This window comes from Haliotis rubra, unplaced genomic scaffold (genome assembly GCF_003918875.1).
Source record: "Haliotis rubra isolate DU_JTF1 unplaced genomic scaffold, ASM391887v1 Scf399, whole genome shotgun sequence".
Taxonomy (NCBI): domain Eukaryota; kingdom Metazoa; phylum Mollusca; class Gastropoda; order Lepetellida; family Haliotidae; genus Haliotis; species Haliotis rubra.
The window spans coordinates 556,562-578,599 of record NW_025767078.1 but is presented as its reverse complement, the minus strand read 5'-3'; the positions used below and the strand labels follow the sequence as shown (position 1 = coordinate 578,599).

At 40.7% G+C, this 22,038-nt stretch overlaps 1 protein-coding gene across 1 annotated transcript in view; it reads left to right on the top strand.

The window, feature by feature from the left end:
• LOC124287018 (neurobeachin-like) overlaps positions 1 to 22,038 on the top strand; it is a 263,526-nt gene that overhangs the window by 99,746 nt on the left and 141,742 nt on the right. The window contains 19 exon segments of the mRNA XM_046723474.1: positions 602 to 710; positions 1,662 to 1,814; positions 2,092 to 2,260; positions 2,828 to 2,970; positions 3,610 to 3,687; positions 4,469 to 4,657; positions 4,908 to 4,989; positions 5,581 to 5,704; positions 6,324 to 6,525; positions 7,469 to 7,550; positions 8,112 to 8,235; positions 8,889 to 9,081; positions 10,406 to 11,118; positions 12,778 to 12,931; positions 13,661 to 13,841; positions 13,996 to 14,144; positions 15,089 to 15,196; positions 17,507 to 17,646; positions 18,227 to 18,426. Of these exon segments, the coding sequence (XP_046579430.1) occupies positions 602 to 710; positions 1,662 to 1,814; positions 2,092 to 2,260; positions 2,828 to 2,970; positions 3,610 to 3,687; positions 4,469 to 4,657; positions 4,908 to 4,989; positions 5,581 to 5,704; positions 6,324 to 6,525; positions 7,469 to 7,550; positions 8,112 to 8,235; positions 8,889 to 9,081; positions 10,406 to 11,118; positions 12,778 to 12,931; positions 13,661 to 13,841; positions 13,996 to 14,144; positions 15,089 to 15,196; positions 17,507 to 17,646; positions 18,227 to 18,426 (3,293 nt within the window).

Genomic DNA, 22,038 nt, shown 5'->3' with positions numbered 1-22,038 from the left:
ATGATAGAAGAACATGGATGGACCAGTCATCTAAGTGGCTGCAACTTGCAGTGCAGAGTTATGTCCCTTGAGCCCACCTGAAAATCTGAGTTGCGGGTTTGAATCACGGTGCAGCCTGTTTGTTTCTTGGTTTGTCAGCAATGGGTTTCATGAAAGAAGCTTAGAACTTCTGTGAGATTATTAAAGAAACTTTTCTACCTAAATGTTATCGTCGTCAAATAATCACAAGGTACCATTTGCCAGTCAGTCTTCTTAAGCATCAAAGACCCGTGAAGATCCAGGTTAGAATTGACCTTCAGTAACCCATGTTTTTGTCCCAAGAGGCGACTAAAGGGATCGGGTGGTCAGGCTCAATGACTTGGTTGACACATGTCATCATATCCCAATTGCGTAGATCGATGCTCATGCTGTTGATCACTGGATTGTCTGGTCCAGACTCGACAGTCCGCTGCCATATCGCTGGAATATTGCTGAGTGTGGCATAAAACTAAACTCACTCACTCACTGACTCTCAGGTATCAAAATTGTATTTAGTTCGTTTTAACATGAAGACAGTGATCCTCTCCTGTGAAGTGTAAACTAATGTGTGATATTTGTGCAGTGCCTCCCTGATGAGCCTGCTGTGTGAGCTCCTGGAGAGTTCCCTCAACATCCAGCAGCAGTTCATGCAGAACCGAGGGTTCCTCGTCATCAGCTACCTGCTTGAGAAGGTAATGAGATTATAACAGTCAAATAACTGGTATACATAGAATTACAAGGGTTTGAGGCTTTTTAACAAATTGCAGAGAGTCAAATGGAAGGACTGGCAAAGTACATCACCCAAATGTTTCACTAGACCTGGTGTTGGACTTGCGGTCTGTAACACCTTATATTCTCATGTTGATATTCATGCAAGTAACACAGAGTCCCCACATGTTACACATGTAACACGTGTATCCCACCAGTCATCCTGATATTTGAGTGAAATATTCCAACCACTCATCCCAACCAGGCTTGGGGCTGCAATGTGATGTGTCCCTTGGACATTAGTATCCTGATACAGGCTCATTATGTTTCAAGTGCTGCCAAACCCCTTCTGGATTGAATTCTGATTGTTTGATTTGTGTGAAGTAGTATAGGAGATTCAGAGCTGAATAAATAGGAGTCAGAGTGACAAATTAGATGGGATTCAGGGCAGTGATGGAGTTGCATCTTCTTTTTACTCTGTTACTTTCATAGTCTACTTTTTAACCATTTCGGTCACCATCTGAGACCTGCAGTACTTCATCATGCTGAAGGGACGGTGGGGTAGCCTAGTGGTTAAAGCTTCCGCTCATCATGCCGAAGAACCTGGTTCGATTCCCCACATGGGTACAATGTGTGAAACGCATTTCTGGTGTCCCCCGCCGTGATATTGCTGGAATATTTGCTAAATGCTGTGTAAAACTTAACTCACTCACTCACTCACTCACTCACTCACTCACTCACTCACTCACTCACTCATGGTCACATGCTGTGATATAGCAAATATTGTCTAAAGCAGTGTCAAATCCAACTCACTCTCTCATCCCACCATTCACACTTCAGTCTGTCAGAAGTTGCTCTGATTAGCCTCATCGTCATCAACCTTTCCCACTGATGTGCAGAACTGAAGAACCTGTTCTCGACCTCTTGTGTTTCAGTCATCACGGGATCACATCACCCCGTCTGTGTTGGAGGCGTTCCTGAAGCTGACCAAGTACCTCGTGGAGCTCCCCACAGGGGGACTTCTTCTCAAGCACCTGTTTGACTACATCCTCTTTAACCCAGCTCTGTGGGTACATGCAACTGTCGAGGTAAGCTGTTATCGTCTACATGATCTGAAAATTATTTGCAAGTTTAGGTGAGTGATGCAGGAAATCATAGTTTTAATTTGTGAAGCTGAAATTGCAATTTTTATTGCAATTTTGTCATTTTTCTGTGAAATGAATTTTGAAAGTTCTCTTCCTTAAAATGTTTGGTATGTATTTTGTACTGACTTAATTTAAACAGAGATCACACACTTGAACTTGACAGTCTTGACTGCACCTGAACCCAACTCACTCTCTCACTTAAAGCTATGCCTCTTCCCAGGTCCAGACCAAGCTTTACTGTTACCTAGCAACAGAGTTCATCAACGATGCCAACATCTACAACAACATCCGCCGAGTGAGTGCGGTGTTGCAGACAATGCACACTCTCAAGTACTACTACTGGGTCATCAATCCAATGGACAGAAGCGGCATCACTCCCAAGGGGCTTGGTAAGACTCACAACCTGACAATAAACAGTTGTCGGCAGTTCTCAGTGACAAAAGCCGCACAGTCCCGGTGCAAGGTTGTATTCCCCTGCTCGGGATTGATAAAACCCGTCCACTGAGACACGCGATGTGATCGTTATTTCCATCGATCCCCAGCCAAATGTTTTAAGCGAATCAACTTGTTTATATTTATTTGAGATGCCATGTTGACACCAGCTGCTCGGCATTGATTCCAAGGACTGTTACTAAAGGCTAGGGAGTCAGTATCTCACTTGTGTCTGAGTGGGGACATGCTTCACATGGTATCTGCTACCAATAAACCAGCTTCAGTCGTGGTTCTCAATACAAAACTCGACATTCTTACATGAGGCTGGATAATAGACAGTTGTCATGGTTCTCAGTGACAAAAGCACAAGTATTTATTTCTGCTGTCATAAAAATAAAATCTCACGTGTGGATATTTGTATTGAACCCAAACAATGATTGCCTTGGAATAATTGTAATGAGAAATTAGTCAATTATGAGACATTATTTGGTGTATCACTGTCTGATCACTGTCTGCTGTTGTAGATGGAGAAAGGCCAACGCGGGATGAGATCGTGAAGCTGAGGTCGTTCATGTTGCTGTATGTGCGGGAGCTGATACTGAAGGGGCAGGGGATCCTGGAGGATGAGCTACAGAGCATCCTCAACTACCTCACCACCCTACACGAGGTGAGGACCACGGCCACAGCATTTGTTGGCAGTGTTTATTAAGAGAACATTGGTTTTGTCTAAAGTGTGTTAGGGAACGGGAATTGGAGTGGTGCTTTATACGCGGAATATTGCATTCTTCACTGTCCAGATTTTCTGACTATTTGTAACTATTATGGCGGCAAATGAAATGTGACATGGAATCCAGCTCAACATGAACACCAGATTTGTTTTGAATTGTGAATAGTGAAGTGAATCTAAAGCTCAAATATTGTGAGATCCAAGTCCACATCTTCTTCGGTTTTAGTTTTATAGTTTTCCACAATGGCTCTGATTGTGGTCATTGAACTATGACCATGTCGAACCGTGAAGATCTGGGTTAGAACTGGTCTTCCACAACCCATGCTTGTTGTAAGAGGTGAAACCCCTAGGTGACTAACAGGATCGGGTGGTCAGGCCCGCTCACATGTCAATTTCTAGGATGCTCATGCTGTTGATCACCGGATTGTCTGGTCCACACACTATTATTTTCAAACTGCCTCCATATAGCTGGAATATTTATGAGTACGGCTGTCTGTATATATGTGTGTTTGACAAACAAACACCCAAACAATATGACCATGTTGTTGCTTGTCTGTATATATGTGTGTTTGACTGCAGGATGATAACCTGATGGACGCCCTGCAGCTGATGGTGCAGCTCATGGCGTCCTGCAGAACATCCATGGATTCCTCCATGGTGCCCGCAGGATGATAACCGACAAGAAGCATGGTGTTTGAGTCAGGATGATAACCTGATGGGCCATTGTCAGACTTCATTGGACATCAGGCTATTTCCAGTCAATGACAACCTGGTACTGGTGGCAGGATATGCAAATGATAAGTCCCTTCTGCATTCTCATGCAGATGATCCTTCCTCCAAAGAAGCAGGGAGTTTTTCAGAATACATCAGGCGGTCAAATTTAAGTAAATTCTGCATCCCATTTTTCAAAATTCTGGAAAGAAATCTGCAGTTAAAAACTTGAAACAAAGCACAAAATTATGCAATTTCAATCTTCAAAAAGATCGATGTTGTGAACATTATTGCAGTGTCAAATTCAAATAATTTTATTGTAAGGTGCTTAAGAAAATATTACCTTGTGAATAAATCATGTTTATTCGTTATTTTGAAAATATCATATAACAAATGTCTCAGTTCGTTTTTGTGTAACTAATCATACTTTTGCCTTTTCCCCTACTTTTTGTCTTGGTTGATAGTCAATCTTGATTCAGCTTTAAAAATAACTAAATTCTGAGGCAGAAAAATGGCAAATTCTGCAGGTATTCTGCATGATTTTTTCTGCATCAAAAGGTAATTTCCGCAATTTATTCTGCAACCGCTGAATTCAAGAGGGACTGAAATATTGAACTTAAAGATTTGGTAAAAATTTAGTAATTTGAAATTGCTAAATCTTGGCTGACATGCATCATGTTTCGCAAGTGTATACTGAGTGTTTCTGTGTTGTAGATGTGTCTTCAAGCTGCTGGGTTCAGCCAATGAGGACATCCGTATCCACACACTGAAGCTGCTGGGCTATTTCTTGATGCGGAGCACCCACCGGCGGAAACAGGACGCCATGACACCTCACAACCTGTTCTCCCTCATCGGAGACCGACTCATGCTGAATGTCACCAACATATCTGTAGCCACCTACAATGTGCTGTTTGAAGTACGACTTTATGTTTGTTGTAATATGTTATTTACTCAAAAGATTACGAGAAACTTCAAGTCATCATGTACAGAACACAAAATATTGGGGATCATGAAATATTTTTGGGGATATTATTTTTGTAGTGATGACATATATTTTTTAATGTGTCCTGTACATATATTTTGTTCATGGTTGAAAATGTATACTATTCATCTTCCCTGCATTAAAGTGATGAAAGTACGGTGATGGCATCCTTTTTTGTCCACAGTTGTTGACAGAGCGTATGAGTTTAGAGATTATTCGCAACAAGCATATTGAGCCAGAATGCCACTTCCGAATTGAAAATTCAGGTAAGTGTTACAGACTGTTATCAATGCAATATCTTCAGACATTTGAACACAATGATGATAATAACTCTTAGAGTTTAATGTAGACTTGACAGTCAAGCAGTAACATGTTACTTTATCCCATACTTAAACACAGTAGTAACTCCCATAGTTTTACAAAGACTTAAGAGGGGCTAGTGCAATAGTAAAAGCTCCAGTAATTAAACATGAACTTAAGACAACCGACCTCTAACATCATAGGAGGCAGTGGTAGCCTAGTTGTTACAGTGTTAGCCCAAGTGTTCGTTACGCCGAAGACCCGGGTTCGATTCTCCACATGAGTACAATGTGTGAAACCCATTTCTGGTGTCACCTGCCGTGATATTACTGGAATATTGATAAAAGGGGCGTAAAACTAAACTCACTCTAAGATCATAGAACCTCCCAGAGGTTAGGTACTATAGACAGTCTGGCGCTAGTGAAGCATCGTGGACTGCACTAGTGAAGCAATGTTGGCATTACTTATGGTTTTCTTTCCACATTAAGCTCACATGACACGTTAGGTGATGTACCGTTCGCTCACTCACTCACTCACTCACTCACTCTGTGTTGCAGCTGTGCTGAAGGTGGTTGCGACCCTGATCCGTCAGTCCAAGGTCACCAAGGAAGTGCTGGAAGTCAAGAGGATGTTCCTATCTGATCTCACCATCTTGTGCAACAACAACAGAGACAACAGGAGGTGAGGCATGTAGCAGCAGGCTGCCAGGAATCACAGACTCTGTGTCTACAGTGAATTGATGATGTAGGCCTCAACCCTTACTATTGTCTGTGTGTTGCCAGGATAATGATGCAAATTTGGGTGTAACAGTGATGGTATTTTTTGTCTGTTACAAGAAGTAAGTGTGGCAATAATGATGTTATTTGTACCTTACAAGAAGTAAGTGTGGCAATAATGGTATTGTTGCAGTGTCAAATTCAAATAATTTTTATTGTAAGGTGCTGAAGAAAATATTACCTTGTGAACAAATCATCTTTATTCAGTTATTTTGAAAATATCAATTATAACAAATGTCTCAGTTCGTGTTTTGTGTAACCAATCATACTTTTGACATTTACCCCTAATTCTGCAGCAGAAAATGGCAAATTCTTGAGGTATTCTGCATGATGTTTTCTGCATCAAAAGGTAATTTCTGCGATTTATTCTGCAACCGCTGAATTCAAGAGGGACTGAGATATTGAACTTAAAGATTTGGTAAAATTTTAGTAATTTGAACTTACTGAATCATGGCTGAGATGATTCTTGGCTGACATGCATCATCAGTTTCACAAATGCATACCCAGTGTTTTCTGTGTTGTAGATGTGTCTTCAAGCTGCTGGGCTCAGCCAATGAGGACATCCGTATCCACACACTGAAGCTGCTGGGCTATTTCTTGATGCGGAGCACCCACCGGCGGAAACAGGACGCTATGACACCTCACAACCTGTTCTCCCTCATCGGAGACCGACTCATGCTGAATGTCACCAACATATCTGTAGCCACCTACAATGTGCTGTTTGAGGTACGACTTTATGTTTGTTGTAATATGTTAGTTACTCAAAAGATCACGAGAAATTTCAAGTCATCATGTACAGAACACAAAATATTAGGGATCATGAAATATTTTGGGGGATATTATTTTGTAGTGATGACAGTTTTTTTATCCCCATGCTAGCGTTTAGCACGAAAAGCGGGGGATATAGTATTAGGCTCTGTCGTCAGACGCATGCAATTGGAATATCTTAAGAACCGTTCACTAGATTCTTTTCATATTTGGTACCTAGGTTCATCACAGTATAAGAAAAGGTCCAAGTTAGGTTTGGTGACCTTGACCTTCATTTCAAGGTCACAAAGGGGATTTTAACGTTTTACCTGCATGTTAAGCTATCTCAAGAACCGTTCACTGGATTTCACTTCATATTCAATACCAAGCTTTATCTAGGGAAGGTGCAGGGCCCAGTCAATTTTGGTGACCTTCACATAATATTTAGGGTCACTTACTCGGCGACACTTTGAAGATTTCAGCATGTTAACCTGAATTGACAGCAAGATATTTTAAGAACGGTTTCACTGGATTTTCTTCATAGACTTTCAAGACTTCCCTTGAATGTTTTTCAATAAGCAATTTCTTTAGTACTAATTTTGCATATTTCATTTCACTATGACATTCATGTCAAGGTCAAAGTCAGTCTTGAAAATATGTGTGTTTGAACAACTAAAGAGCAAGATATCAAGAGAGGTTGACTGGTCATGTTTTTGTTGACATATAACTTCATCTTAAACTTTCATTACTTTATAAGTTTGATTTGATAATTGTGGCGGGGGATTATGTCACCTTAGTGACAATGCTTGTTTTAATGTGTCCTATACATATATTTTGTTTACGGTTGACAATGTATGCTATTCATCTGTCCCTGCACTAAAGAGATGAAATTTGCGGTGATTGCATCCTTTTTTCTCCACAGCTGTTGACAGAGCGTATGAGTTTAGAGATTATTCGCAACAAGCATATTGAGCCAGAATGCCACTTCCGTATTGAAAATTCAGGTAAGTGTTACACACCATTATCAATGCAATATCTTCAGACATTCGAACACAATGATGATAGTAACTCTTAGAGTTTAATGTAGACTTGACACTCAAGCAGTAACATGTTACTTTATCCCATACTTAAACACAGTAGTAACTCCCATAGTTTTACAAAGACTTAAGAGGGGCTAGTGCAATAGTAAAAGCTCCATTAACTTAAGACAACCGACCTCTAAGATCATAGGGGGCGGTGGTAGCCTCGTTGTTAAAGTGTTAGCCATGTTCAGATCGCCAAGACCTGGGTTCGATTCTCCACACGGGTACAATGTGTGAAGCCCATTTCTGGTGTCCCCTGCCATGATATTGCTGGAATATTGATAAAAGCGGCGTAAAACCAAACTCACTCACTCTAAGATCATAGAACCTCCCAGAGGTTAGGTACTATAGACAGTCTGGCGGTAGTGAAGCATCGTGGACTGCAAGAAGAAATGTTGGCATTACTTATGGTTTTCTTTCCACATTAAGCTCACATGACATGTTAGGTGATGTACCGTTTCACTCACTCACTCTGTGTTGCAGCTGTGTTGAAGGTAGTGGCAACCCTGATCCGTCAGTCCAAGGTCACCAAGGAAGTGCTGGAAGTCAAGAGGATGTTCCTGTCGGATCTCACCATCTTGTGCAATAACAACAGAGACAACAGGAGGTGAGGCATGTAGCAGCAAGCTGCCAGGAATCACAGACTGTGTGTCCTGAGTGAATAGATGATGTATGCCTGAACCCTTGCTATTGTCTGTGTGTTGCTAGGATAATGATGGTAACAAATTTATTGTTTGTAATGCTACGGTAAGTGTGATAATGGTATTGTTTGTCTGTTACAAGATGAGGGTGTGGCAGTAATGGTATTGTTTGTAACGTCACAAGAAGATGTGGCAATAATGGTATTGTTTGTCATCGTCAAGAGAAGTAAGTGTGGCAATAATGGTATTGTTTGTCTGTTACAAGAAGTAAGTGTAACAGTAATGGTATTGTTTGTCTGTCACAAGAGTAAGTAAGTGTGGCAATAATGGTATTGTTTGTATGTCCGTCACAAGAAGTAAGTGTGGCAATAATGGTATTGTTTGTACAGCAGTAAGTGTGGCAATAATGGTATTGTTTGTACATCACAAGAAGTAAGTGTGGCAATAATGGTATTGTTTGTACGTCACAAGAAGTAAGTGTGGCAATAATGGTATTGTTTGTACGCTACAAAAAGTAATAATGGTGTTGTTTGTATCGCAAAGTAATGGCAATAATGGTATTGTTTGTTACAAGGATGACGATACAGGTGTCCCAGTAATATGTTTCGTGTATTTCCAGGACGGTGCTGCAGATGTCAGTGTGGCAAGACTGGCTGTTCTCCATGGCCTACATCTACCCCCAGAACAAGGATGAGGAGCGCATCACGGAGATGGTGATGTCACTGTTCAGGATGCTGCTACACCATGCCATCAAGTATGAGTTCGGAGGTTGGAGAGTCTGGATAGATACTCTGGCAATCTTACACTCCAAGGTAAGATTTCTAACTCACGCCAAGCAAAATAGATAAGAGACCGTGGCCATCTTGAAGACCAGTTCTTGTAAACCCGTATTTGTTCAAATATAGATATCAAAATCTAGTTTTAAAGATGCATCACCATATTCACCATCATGGTTGACTCCTCACTCCCAAGTGTATGAGTTTCTGGTGATCACAATGGCTGCAAAGGATTGACAGTAGTTTTGACAGCTCTCTTAGTTAATTGTGGGACACAGTTAGCCTAGATTATGTTCTCCCCAGAGAGCTGAGGATGAAAATTGAACAAATACCAATCTATTGACTAGGGTAATAATAGTGAAGCACTTTGAGCATGCTCCTGTGTGAAATATTATCAAATCGATGAGTCAAATGCCGTGTCTCGAATATTATGCATAACTTCCGAAGTACCTGTCGGTCCCGACCATTCCCTGTCATAGTTGTCATCATTTGATTTCCCAGTTACACTAACTCGTCTCATAAATACACGATGACTCGAGAAGGAAATTTGGTCCCATGAGATTCAAACAACAGCAATCTTGTATACATAAGCCCGAAGTCAGTCAATGAGAAGGTGATTGGTGTAGCAAACTGATCCAATTAACAAACCAGCTGCTCTCACCTTTCCGCCATTGACGGGTGAGTTCAAAGGCAGATTAGTGATTTTACGGAAATCACTGTCTGTTCTAATCAGACTGGAACTGATAAGGTGCCCCTATTAGTGATAGAGAAATCATTAGGTAAACAAATGCTTAGGGCGGAGGAATTAGGACTGGATCATCTTTTTTCTACCCTCATACCTATGTCTCGAATACATCGATAAGTCAATTTATTACTTGGTCCACAGTGATTCGACTCATCGAGTTTGACTGTATTAGCAAATCATTATCATCATTTCCAATCTTGAGTGGTGACATTTACCTTTCTTAATTTCATTCTTTCAAGAAAACAGTGATGCTCATTGTGTATTGAGAATATGAGACTGCAAGTGGGCATAAAACTTTTATCGCTACATGGCAACACTCCAGGACAGTGAAGACTAGATACTTTCTTGAGTACAGTATCCCAAATGTCCATGGTATGTCCATCTGCTGCACAGAGTTGTCTCCCTTAGGCAATCAAGGAGCATATGATTTAAGGTTTTAATCCCAGTTTCGTCCTGATTATGCGTCTTGGAGTCTCACCAGCATCCTTTCAGACTTTCTTCCCACGTCAAGCTGACATACTGTGATATGACTGAAACACTGGTGTAAAACCCAACTCACTCACTCACTCACTAGATAGTTACATGAAGATGTTTATTGTTTTTTACCTGCTCTAGGTTGCATATGAGGACTTCAAGAAGCACATGACCAAAATGTACCAACAGTACGAACAGCAGCGATCTGACGATATCACCGATCCCCAGGAGAGGATGAACAGACCAATCAGCACCATCTCCGGGATATCGGACAATCAGGTGGAGAAGCCTGTCCCCAAGTCCTCCGTCCAGATTACTGATGTCACTGACCAGGAGGCTGTGACCAATGGGGAGAAGAGGGAAGGAGCAGACGGATCTGAAGCGCAGGACAACAAGGGCGGAAAGTCTGGAGAAGGTGATGCCAAAGGTGCCGAACCAAGTCCTGATTCTGCAACTGAGGAGGCAAAGAAGAAATACCCAGCTGAGATTGTTGAGTTTGTTGATGATGTTATAGACCAAGTTGTGACAAGAGTTGAATCAAAACGGAACACTGACAATGCTGCAAATGGTGACCAAGGGGAGGCAACTCCAGAAGCAGCTTCTGCTGAAAGCAATAAAACAAATGAGGAAGTTAAACCAAGCGAAGATGGTGCAACCCCAGCTGCCAAGATAACCCGGACTCCGTCGACTACAAGCCGAGGGGGTGAGGAACGGCGAGGGGGACGGACTATATTCAGTCCCGGTCCTCGGGCTCCCCCGTTCAGGATTCCTGAGTTCCGATGGTCCTATCTGCATCAGAAGCTCCTGTCTGACTTGTTGTTTGCTGTGGAGACTGACATTCAAGTTTGGAAGAGGTGAGCAGACATAAATATTTCGAGGATAAATTTGTGATTGAAAAAATCAATAATGATTATCCCATTTTCATTTGGCTGGTTTGTTTGTTTAATGCGGCACTCAGCAATATTCCATCTATATGGTGGTGGTCTATAAATAATCAAGTCTAGACAAGACAACCCAGTGATCAACAGCATGAGCATTGATCTATGCAACTGGGATACGATGACATGTGTCAACCAAGTCAGTGAGCCTGACCACTCAATCGTGTTAGTCGCCTCTTCTGGCAAGCATGAGTTGCTGAAGATAAATTCTAACCCAGAACTTCATGGGTCAGTTCCATTTTGAACAATAAGGGGGAGCACCTGGTATATAGGCGAACTTGGTGAATCACATATTTTAAAACAATATATCATGGTCTACAATGTGTAATATCACATGTTTCATGTATTATTTGGGTTGCTTTTTGTAAAATCTTGTTACAATGAATAGAAAATATATAATACATTTAGATGCAAAAACAGTCTGGAAGAGGTGAGTTTCTCTGATAATGACCCCAAAGCTTCGAGGAATAATTGATTTTCTGTTCTAAGTGAACTAATTTTGTCCAAAGCCTTGGCAGATAATCCATAACACTGAGATTTGACTTCAAGTTTTTATTTATCTGATTTATTTTTAGAATTGTATTTTTGTATAATCACAAGTATAGACATCAGTTATGTCAATCTATTACTCACCAAACCCTGCATTAAGCCATCTGTGATGTCTGTAATGATTCAGGACATGGAATCATTTTGAGTAACTTGGGACGCATTGCTAAGGGTCCCTATAAAGAAAATGATAACCATTTGGTGTGAACTGGTCACACTGGGGATAGATCAACTCACTTGCTTTGGCGTGTGTTAAAATTATTATGCAGCACTGTTATGAAATGGCTTTGACATTTGGCATTGCTTTATTTCACTGTTTACTATGTGTTAATTAACAGCAATCTCATCAAACCACTTGTCAAATAAACAAACTTTTGTTTATCAATCAAATGTTCTTTTCATCAGATGCATATGTATTTTGCCATGAATTTCTTTGGATGGGTTACTCAGAGATTTAGTTTTTAATTAAGCTGTGGTCAAATTGAATAACAGGGGAGGATGGGTTCAGGAGAGAGGGGATGAAGGGAAATCAGGTGGAGTTACCAAAACATGTGACTGTCTCTAGGGGGGTCTTGAAAATTAACATTGCATGATCAAATATAAAGTGCTATTACATTTTGTTCTTTATTGGCAAGGGGCGTGGGGTAGCCTAAGGTTAAAGCATTGGCTCGACAAAGACCGAGGTTTGAATCCCACATGGGCACAATGTATGAAGCCCATTTCTGGTGTCCCCCCCGTATGTTGCTGGAATATTGCTAAAAGTAAAAACCAAACTCAGTCAGTCAGTCTTTATTGGCAGGGTCTTAGAAAGAAATGTACAAGGACATAGACAGGGTCATCCAAAACCTGAACAAACAATCGGAAAGGGTCAATATTTGAGTACAGTAGCACATAAAAATTCTCTAACCCCTGCATGAATAATTACAAGTGCCATAATTCTGTTTGTTAATTGAGTTGACAAATGATTACATAGAATCAACATTTGTGTTCATCTGTACTCACAAATGTACACCACACATTGTTTTGCAGCCACAGTACAAAGAACGTGATTGACTTTGTGAACGCAAGTGAGAACCACGTGTACGTGGTGAACGTGACCCACATGATCTCACAGCTGGCAGACAACCTCATCACTTCCTGTGGCGGCCTCCTGCCCCTCCTGGCCGCAGCTACATCGCCCAATGTAAGTGTCCTGTGTTACTTCTTTCTTTGCTCTCGGCAAAGTTTCAGTTATTTCATGGTGCCGTGTAAATATTCTGGACTGGACCAATGACTGATTATGATCAATGTCTGTCACTGTTAGAAAACAATGATTTGCACTCAGCCAATCAATCAGTCGTGATGCCTGACCACATGATCCTTTTACATTGGTCCTAAGACCACCATAGGTTTCTAGCCTGCTGATTTAGTGGGTTGAGGGGGCAGTGGAGTAGCCTAGTGGTTAAAGTGTTTGCTTGTCACGCTGAAGAACCGGGTTCGATTCCCCACATGGGTACAATGTGTGAAGCTCATTTCTGGTGTTCCCCACCATGATATTGCTGGAATGTTGCTAAAAGCGAGCGTAAAACCATACTCACTCACTCACTAGTGGGTAGAACATCTGCCTAATGAGTGGAACATCAGTAGTCAGTGGTTGGTGAACACCTCAGTTGCATCTTCTCATACCCTAAACAAGCAGTGAACACATAGTTCACTATTAAAGATAGACTAAAATTGGCTGTCAGGAGTTGCTTCCCTTGAACAGGATCTGCTTGTGGTTCAAATCCCACCCTATTATTACCCTTGGTCTGTCAGTACATGACCAATATTCATGTTGTTCACCTTCTATTTACCTCTCATGCTCAAAGCATGCTAAGCCCTTCCTCCATTGAAGCTCGTCAGTCTAATCAGTCTAATTTGTTTGTTATGACAGGGAGAGATAGAGATCCTGGAGCCCAACCAAGGACTCAGCATTGAACAGGCAGTGTCCATCCTGCAAAGAATCATGTATATGACAGACATCCTGGTGTTTGCAAGCTCTACAAACTTTGCTGAGCTGGAGACCGAGAAGAACATGCCCTCTGGGGGCATACTCCGACAGTGCCTCAGACTTGGTAAGTCGCTAACCAAGCCAGATGGGAGTGTAGAGGTACACACTTCTTCTGGAGCATGCACAAATTATACTTGTGGAATTGGTCTTGGGATGTATTATATCCTGATAAGGGAATAACATTTGATCTTAATCTTTGAAATGTCTTTCGTCCCCAGTGTGCACTGCAGCAGTGCGGAACTGTTTAGAGTGTCGTCACCGCTACAACCCACGGACACCAACGGAAGCTACTCCTCCAACCACAGCTGCAGTCAATGGTGTTGACCCCATACAGTCTCTTATAGAAGGATCACATCCTTCTGCCAAGGTTAGACCTGCTCTTACTGTGTTGACTTCACCAGTCTCTTATAGAGGATCAGATCCTTCTGACAAGGTTAGACCTGCTCTTACTAGTGTTGACCTCATACAGTCTCTTATAGAAGGATCACATCCTTCTGCCAAGGTTAGACCTGCTCTTACTCGTGTTGACTTCACCAGTGTTGACAAGGTTACTCTTACAGTCTCTTATAGAGGATCAGATCCTTCTGCCAAGTTTAGACCTGCTCTGTTACTAGTGTCATACATCCTTCCTGAACAAGGTTAGACATGCCTTACTTGTGTTGACCTCATACAGTCTCTTATAGAAGGATCACATCCTTCTGCCAAGGTTAGACCTGCTCTTACTAGTGTTGACCTCATACAGTCTCTTATAGAAGGATCACATCCTTCTGCCAAGGTTAGACCTGCTGAAGGATTCTTACTTAGTGTTGACCTATACAGTCTCACAGTCTCCTTTAGAAGGCATTTATTGCTGATCACATCCTTCTTCCTGCTCTTACAAGGTTAGACCTGCTCTTCATAGTGTTGAACCTATACAGTCTCTTATAGAAGGATCACATCCTTCTGCCAAGGTTAGACCTGCTCTTACTAGTGTTGACCCCATACAGTCTCTTATAGAAGGATCACATCCTTCTGCCAAGGTTAGACCTGCTCTTACTAGTATTGACCGTATACAGTCTCTTATGGAAGGATCACATCCTTCTGCTGATGTTAGACCTGCTCTTAGTGATGTTGACTCCATCCATCCATAGAAGGATCACACAACCTTGTGGTTAAAGTGCCTGCTTCTGTGAAATCCTATCTTGTGTATTACAGTGCAGTTGATCTGGAATATATTAGTGTGGTTAAGAAACTTACTGACTCTCTTCTGTGATTGATTCATGGGCTGGTTCTGTAGTCATGGTTTCCCTGTAGTCATGGTTTCCCCTGCAGAACATTGTTGACAACCTGGCGGGTCAGATGTCGCCCATCAAGGACCCCGAGAAGCTGCTGCAGGAGATGGACATCAACCGTCTGCGAGCCGTGGTATACAGGGACGTGGTAGGTGTATACGAAAAGCATCCCTCAATGCCCTTTGAGAAACTTGTCAAGAACATCATAACCACGGTGAGTGCTTCTAGCATGTCTTCAACTCCAATGCCGCTCTGCTTGCGCTAACTCTTGGCAGAACGCTTCCTTGAGAAAGAATGTCCACGGGAGTGGAACCAATTTGGAAAACACGTGAATAACTCTACAGTCTGTTTTGTTGATGAAAATTTGTTAAGGTTTTTAGCATGACACAATCTCAACATACCATTGCTGTTGCTATGGAAACAAAACTATAACTGTCATCTGTTGAATACATTTTGTGGTTTATTATGATATGCCTTTATTAATTTCTCAACTTGCTTATATGACAAGGAAGTGTTTTGCCTGTGTATTAAAGCGTCTATCCAGGAGGTATGTTTACGCTGCACAGACACCATTAAATGGGATTTAATTATTAAAATGTTTATTTGGGGTGATCAAAACATATTTCAAATATCTCTTCAATTATTGAATAATACACTCATAAAAATCCTACTTCATGGTAGTCTGTGCTATGGTGGAGGGAAATCTTAAAAATGGAATTAGAGAAGTATATATCTGTATATATAGTTCACCTAAAACACTTGTGAGAATTATTAGACTATCCAAATTCAGATATGGTTCTTAGTCTCTAAAAACCATTTTCACATAACAACATGTTGTAGGAATATGTAACATTCAGAACTCCTATTAGAGTCTCCTCATTTATGCACTATGTTGACTTCAGTGTTAATTAGTTTTCAGCAAAACTAGATTCTTTTCCTCAGACATAATTTTAACTAGAATGGAATTCATTTTAAATGTCATTAACTATCTTTCTGTGTGATAAAATGTAAATGAACAGTAATAACGCTTGCCCCTTGTCTTGTTGTTCTGATAATGCAAGACTCCCCTGGGAGTACTTGGGAAGTCAAGCTGCATGTGTTCCTGGTGCCAAGATATAAACCTGTACTCCAGTCTATCTGTCTGCATCTTTCTCGCTCATCTCTGGAGGTCAGAATCATTTGTGGTTAATTACCATTTCATAGCAACATTGCTGCATTGTCTAATACAACTGAATCACATTTCATGAAATCTTAATAGTCCAGAGAAAGCTAGCTTAAATATTTTTGTTGTCCATGTAGTTTCGATGAATGTATTTTTGAATTATACTGTTCGTTGTCATGCATTAACTAAATAACAGTCAGCTTAAAGCTCATTGTTTCTCTAAACGACATTCTTAAATTTAAATTCTGTTATTAAATTTTAATGTTGTTTATTTATCGTTTACAGAATATTTAATGAATGTTTCATATTTTAATGACATAATATATCATTAATTGTAATTTCTGTTGTGAACATTATCTTATAGTCAGTTCAGTTTAAGTTAGTGAACAAAACAATTTCTAATGTTAGTAGTTCTCAGGAATACAGACTTTGAAACTGCAAGGACAACAGCTGCTTCCTGTATTGTCTACAATATGTCTGTCTAATATAGCATTTATCTTAGAACACTTTCATGTATTCACAGGTTGCGGAACTGAGAAGACATTTAGCTGAGACCACACTACACAGTTCAGAATATGATACTCTTTAAGAGCCCATGTTTGAACCTAGGGACAGATGTGTACCAATAATTGTCATGTAGGCTGACATCAGTGGTGATTCAATGGCCACAATGGCTGACAAGAATGGCTTGTACCTTGGAAGACCAATGGCAGCCTGGCTGAGGATTTAAGCATCCTTTCCAAGTCTATTTGTCTCAGGACTGGCTGTGTTGTAGTTGAAAAACTGCTGACAACAGCATTACCTCTAGTAACACAGTATTCCACCATTTTGTCAAGATGTGTACAAGGTCCTTCTTTAGTACCAAAGTTTTTGAAAATGCTATATTCCTTTTCTGTTTACGAGTAATTTTCAATGTTGATTTCCAGTTAACGATGTGTATTGCTTTGATAGTCAATTTTAAGGTTTCATTATTTTGATAAGAAATACAAATACAAGTAAGGTAATTTCATTTGAACTTTATTGCCCTATTTTTCAAATTGCAACTTTGTCACTAAATTTGTATGATGGAAGATGGGGTACAGTAAAATGGATGTGTACCATTCCTTGATATGTCTCAAAAGGACAAAATTATATTTTGATATACCATGATGTCACAGATAATTATACTTATAATACAAATTATCAAATTATAATGTACTGACAAAGCTTCATCCATATCATAATCACCTGAAACTATTTATTTACTGTATACAACACTGTCTTACATGATACAACATGTCCATTATTGTATTGTAGGAGGAGACAAAACAAGCTCAGTTCCTCGCCCTGGCTATTGTATATTTCTCATCCGTCCTCATGGTGTCCAAGTACCGAGACATCCTGGAACCGCCCAGTCCCGAGGCCCACTCACTAGGTCGGCCATCAACTCCCCTTCTGTGAAAGATGGTACGAATATTTATATGAATTTTGGGGTTTGCTGGTTCTGGTGATGGTAACTTTCTTTGCTTGTTTCCTATAAACTGTGCTTGAATACATATTTCATTGTTGATTTAGGTGAATGGTTCCTGTATAAATATTAAAAAATATTCTCATGTTGAAGTATTGTTAACTTTACGAGGTAATGGTGTCAGTTTTGAACATTTTTTAAGTTAATGGAATGGTCACAACAAATTTAAGATCTTACTTTCCCAATGATATCCCTGCTGACTTTGCATTGGGGAATGTTAAGGATGCAATGTTTTGAAATTTCTTGCTTTAATGTTTTTGGTTTACACACAGAAAAGATATTGTAAAGAATGTTTGTTGCTGTTAGTGTGAACAGTAAACATTAATCATTATTGATCTTTTAGCATATTTGTTTGCAAATGATGCATATGCATTTGACAAAAATGTTTTCTTGGCACAATGTTCAAAACAAATAAGTTTGTTGTGGCCTATTCTGGGAATTCGTTATCATTTTGTATCTATTCAGTAACACATGTTTATCCTGTTTTCCCTTAATGCCTTCAAAGGAAGCCAATTCTGGCAAAAGCTCCAACCCCCCTCCATTCCGCTCCTCAGTGACAATAATATATCAGGGGCCACAAGCCACCAAAATGGTGGAGACAAGACCACCAAAATACTCACTTCACATATGCAAAGTGCTGACACCGCCCCCAAAATAGTGACCTCCCCCACCCAGAACAGTGAGACAGAGCCAGGAGCCACGAGAGTTGGTGAGAGAATCATCATTGAGGACGGTGGCAGCATCCTGGCCAACATGACTTGTAGCGGTGTTGACGTTATCCCCCCTGTTCAAGGTTTCTGCTTCTCCCTCCCTTGGCATGCGCTTCCGCGTCTGTTGTCTCGACGTTTTCTCTGGTTCTCTCTTGTCTGTTGTCTCTTTTATTTCTGTTTCTGTCACATCTGTTGTCTCTTCACTGTTTCTTCTACTCTAACATCTGTTGTCACTGTGTTACGTCTGCTTCTCTCAGTCTGTTGTCACTGTGCTACTGCTTTTTCTTCGTCCTGTTGTCTCTGTGTTGCGTCTGCTTCTCTCTGTCTGTTGTCTCTGTGTTGGTCTGCTTCTCTCTGTCCGTTATCTCTGTGTTAAGGTCTGCTTCTCTGTCTGTTGTCTCTGTGTGGTCTGCTTCTCTCTGTCCTCATATTCTGTGTTTGTCTGCTTCTCTCCGTCGTTGTCATTTGTGTTGTTGTCTGCTTCTCTTCGCTGTTTGTTTCTGTGCTGTTTCTGCTTCCTTCTAAATGTTGTTCCCTGGGGATCCAGGATAAAATAGACCCCATTACAGTGACAGTCCCTCCTAAAACTCAGATATGACTTCAAAGACACGAATCTAAACTTAATACCTGTGTATTATTGAAACACAGACAATGATTTGACTTTGACCCTTCTCTACTAAGACAACTGTGTGTATGTGAAGACCCATGCTCATCATGTCAACCGCTGGTTTACCTCCAGACTTGATCACTACAGATCACCTTCATATGTGTGAATATTGCAGACTTTGACTTTAAGCTATATTCACACTTTCTTTGTTGCAAAAATAAAGATTCATATAATGATATAGATGAGAATATGACATACCAGCATGCTAGTCAATTGTACTAACTACATGTTATATAAATTCAATACATATTCAGGTAAATATGGTAAGCTTCCATTCCTATTTTATTAATTTTTTAGGATTTCAATTTGGCTTTCTTTTTACACAAAGTCTCCAAGTCTTTATGTGATGCATTTCTTCATCAACCAGTTACACACTTCTCTACTTTTATTGGGATGTTTCATCTCTCAATGATCCACAATACTGTTTCTCACAATATACCAAGAGTATATTTAGATATATCTTGATCAACAGTTGAGTAGGAAAGTAAGAAGTCCAGAGGTCAATTACTGTCCTGTGTTGTATGTTCAGGGGAGGTCACTCTCATTGCTGTGTCTCTGTCTTCATGTCTAGGAGAGGTTGCTCTCATTATTGAGTCCAGGGAGGTCACTCATTATTTGTATTCTTTCTCAGGGGAGGTCACTCTCATTGCTTGTGTCTCTTCATGTCTAGGAGAGGTTGCTCTCATTATTGTGTCCTGTGTTGTAGTCCAAGGGGAGGTCACTCTCATTACTGTCTTCTGTCTTCATGTCTAGGAGAGGTTGCTCTCATTATTGTGTCCTGTGTTGTAGTCCAGGGAGGTCACTCTCATTGCTGTCCTGTCTTTCATGTCTAGGGAGGTTGCTCTCATTATTGTGTCCTGTGTTGTAGTCCAGGGGAGGTTGCTTTCATTATTGTGTCCTGTGTTGTAGTCCAGGGGAGGTCACTCTCATTACTGTCCTGTCTTCATGTTCAAGGGAGGTCACTCTCATTGCTGTGTTCTGTCTTCATGTCTAGGAGAGGTTGCTCTCATTATTGTGTCCTGTGTTGTAGTCCAGGGGAGGTCACTCTCATTACTGTGTTCTGTCTTCATGTCTAGGAGAGGTTGCTCTCATTATTGTGTCCTGTGTTGTAGTCCAGGGGAGGTCACTCTCATTACTGTCCTGTCTTCATGTTCAAGGGAGGTCACTCTCATTACTGTGTTCTGTCTTCATGTCTAGGAGAGGTTGCTCTCATTATTGTGTCCTGTGTTGTAGTCCAGGGGAGGTCACTCTCATTACTGTGTCTTCATGTCCTGTCTCTCATGTTCTGTGTTCATGTCAGGGAGAGGTTGCTCTCATTATTGTGTCCTGTGTTGTATGTCCAGGGGAGGTCACTCTCATTACTGTCCTGTCTTCATGTTCAAGGGAGGTCACTCTCATTACTGCGTTCTGTCTTCATGTCTAGGAGAGGTTGCTCTCATTATTGTGTCCTGTGTTGTAGTCCAGGGGAGGTCACTCTCATTACTGTCCTGTCTTCATGTTCAAGGAGAGGTCACTCTCATTACTGTGTTCTGTCTTCATGTCTAGGAGAGGTTGCTCTCATTATTGTGTCCTGTGTTGTAGTCCAGGGAGGTCACTCTCATTGCTGTCCTGTCTTCATGTTCAAGGGATCTAGGAGAGGTTGCTCTCATTATTGTGTCCTGTGTTGTAGTCCAGGGTCCTGTCTTCAGGTCACTCTCATTGCTGTGTTCTGTCTTCATGTCTAGGAGAGGTTGCTCTCATTATTGTGTCCTGTGTTGTAGTCCAGGGGAGGTCACTCTCATTACTGTGTTCTGTCTTCATGTCTAGGAGAGGTCACTTGTGTCCTGTGTTGTAGTCCAGGGAGGGTCACTCATTGCTGTGTCCTGTCTTCATGTCTAGGAGAGGTTGCTCTCATTATTGTGTCCTGTGTTGTATTCCAGGGGAGGTCACTCTCATTGCTGTCCTGTCTTCATGTCTAGGAGAGGTTGCTCTCATTATTGTGTCCTGTGTTGTAGTCCAGGGGAGGTCACTCTCATTGCTGTGTTCTGTCTTCATGTCTAGGAGAGGTTGCTCTCATTATTGTGTCCTGTGTTGTAGTCCAGGGGAGGTCACTCTCATTACTGTCCTGTCTTCATGTTCAAGGGAGGTTACTCTCATTACTGTGTCCTTTGTTGTAGTTCAGAAGTGTTCACCCTTAGCACAGTGTCCTGCCTTACATTACCATCAACACCACAGGATTATTTTGTTGTCATTGTATTGCTGCACAGTTACATCCAGTTTCCCTCATAAACAGAATATTTTTATTTTGATGTTTAGCTGTTTTCTTTGATTTATATGCTTACATTTGTAGTTTTTGTGGAAAGATCCTCTTTACTCAATAGCTCAATGATTATTTGTGCTTATACCAGTAATATATTTATTCTCTCCAAATCAGACTTTGTTACATTTTGAGCATATGAAATATACTGAGAGAAATAAGGATCACATGAAAGCACAAGTGTTCCTTTATTTTTTCCAGGTTTCTTCACAAGCATTGTATCGCATAGCTTGTGAAGAAACATGGAAAAAAATAACTGAACACTTGTGCTTTCATGTGATCCCTTGTTTTTTTTCCCTCAGTATATTTGCAAATGCTTTCATTAGATGTGTATGGTGAAACCTTAACATTGCAGGAAATTTGCTAAGTTACCATTTGATGCCTGTATTTTGCTTAAGTTCACAGTGGTCACTAGCCATGAATTTTCAGCCCACCTTGGCAAATTTAACACTTTGATTAAAAATTGTTTTCAAATATACTTTTTTAAATTTGGGATTGTTCACTTTGGTGTTATCAGTTTTATGTTCATTAGATAGTGGTTCATCTGTTAGTTATTGAACAGTAATATATGTCAGTGATGGTCATTGATGATGTCATGTTAACACCTTTGTAATAAAACATGACAGAGTTGGAAGTGTTTGTTTAGAA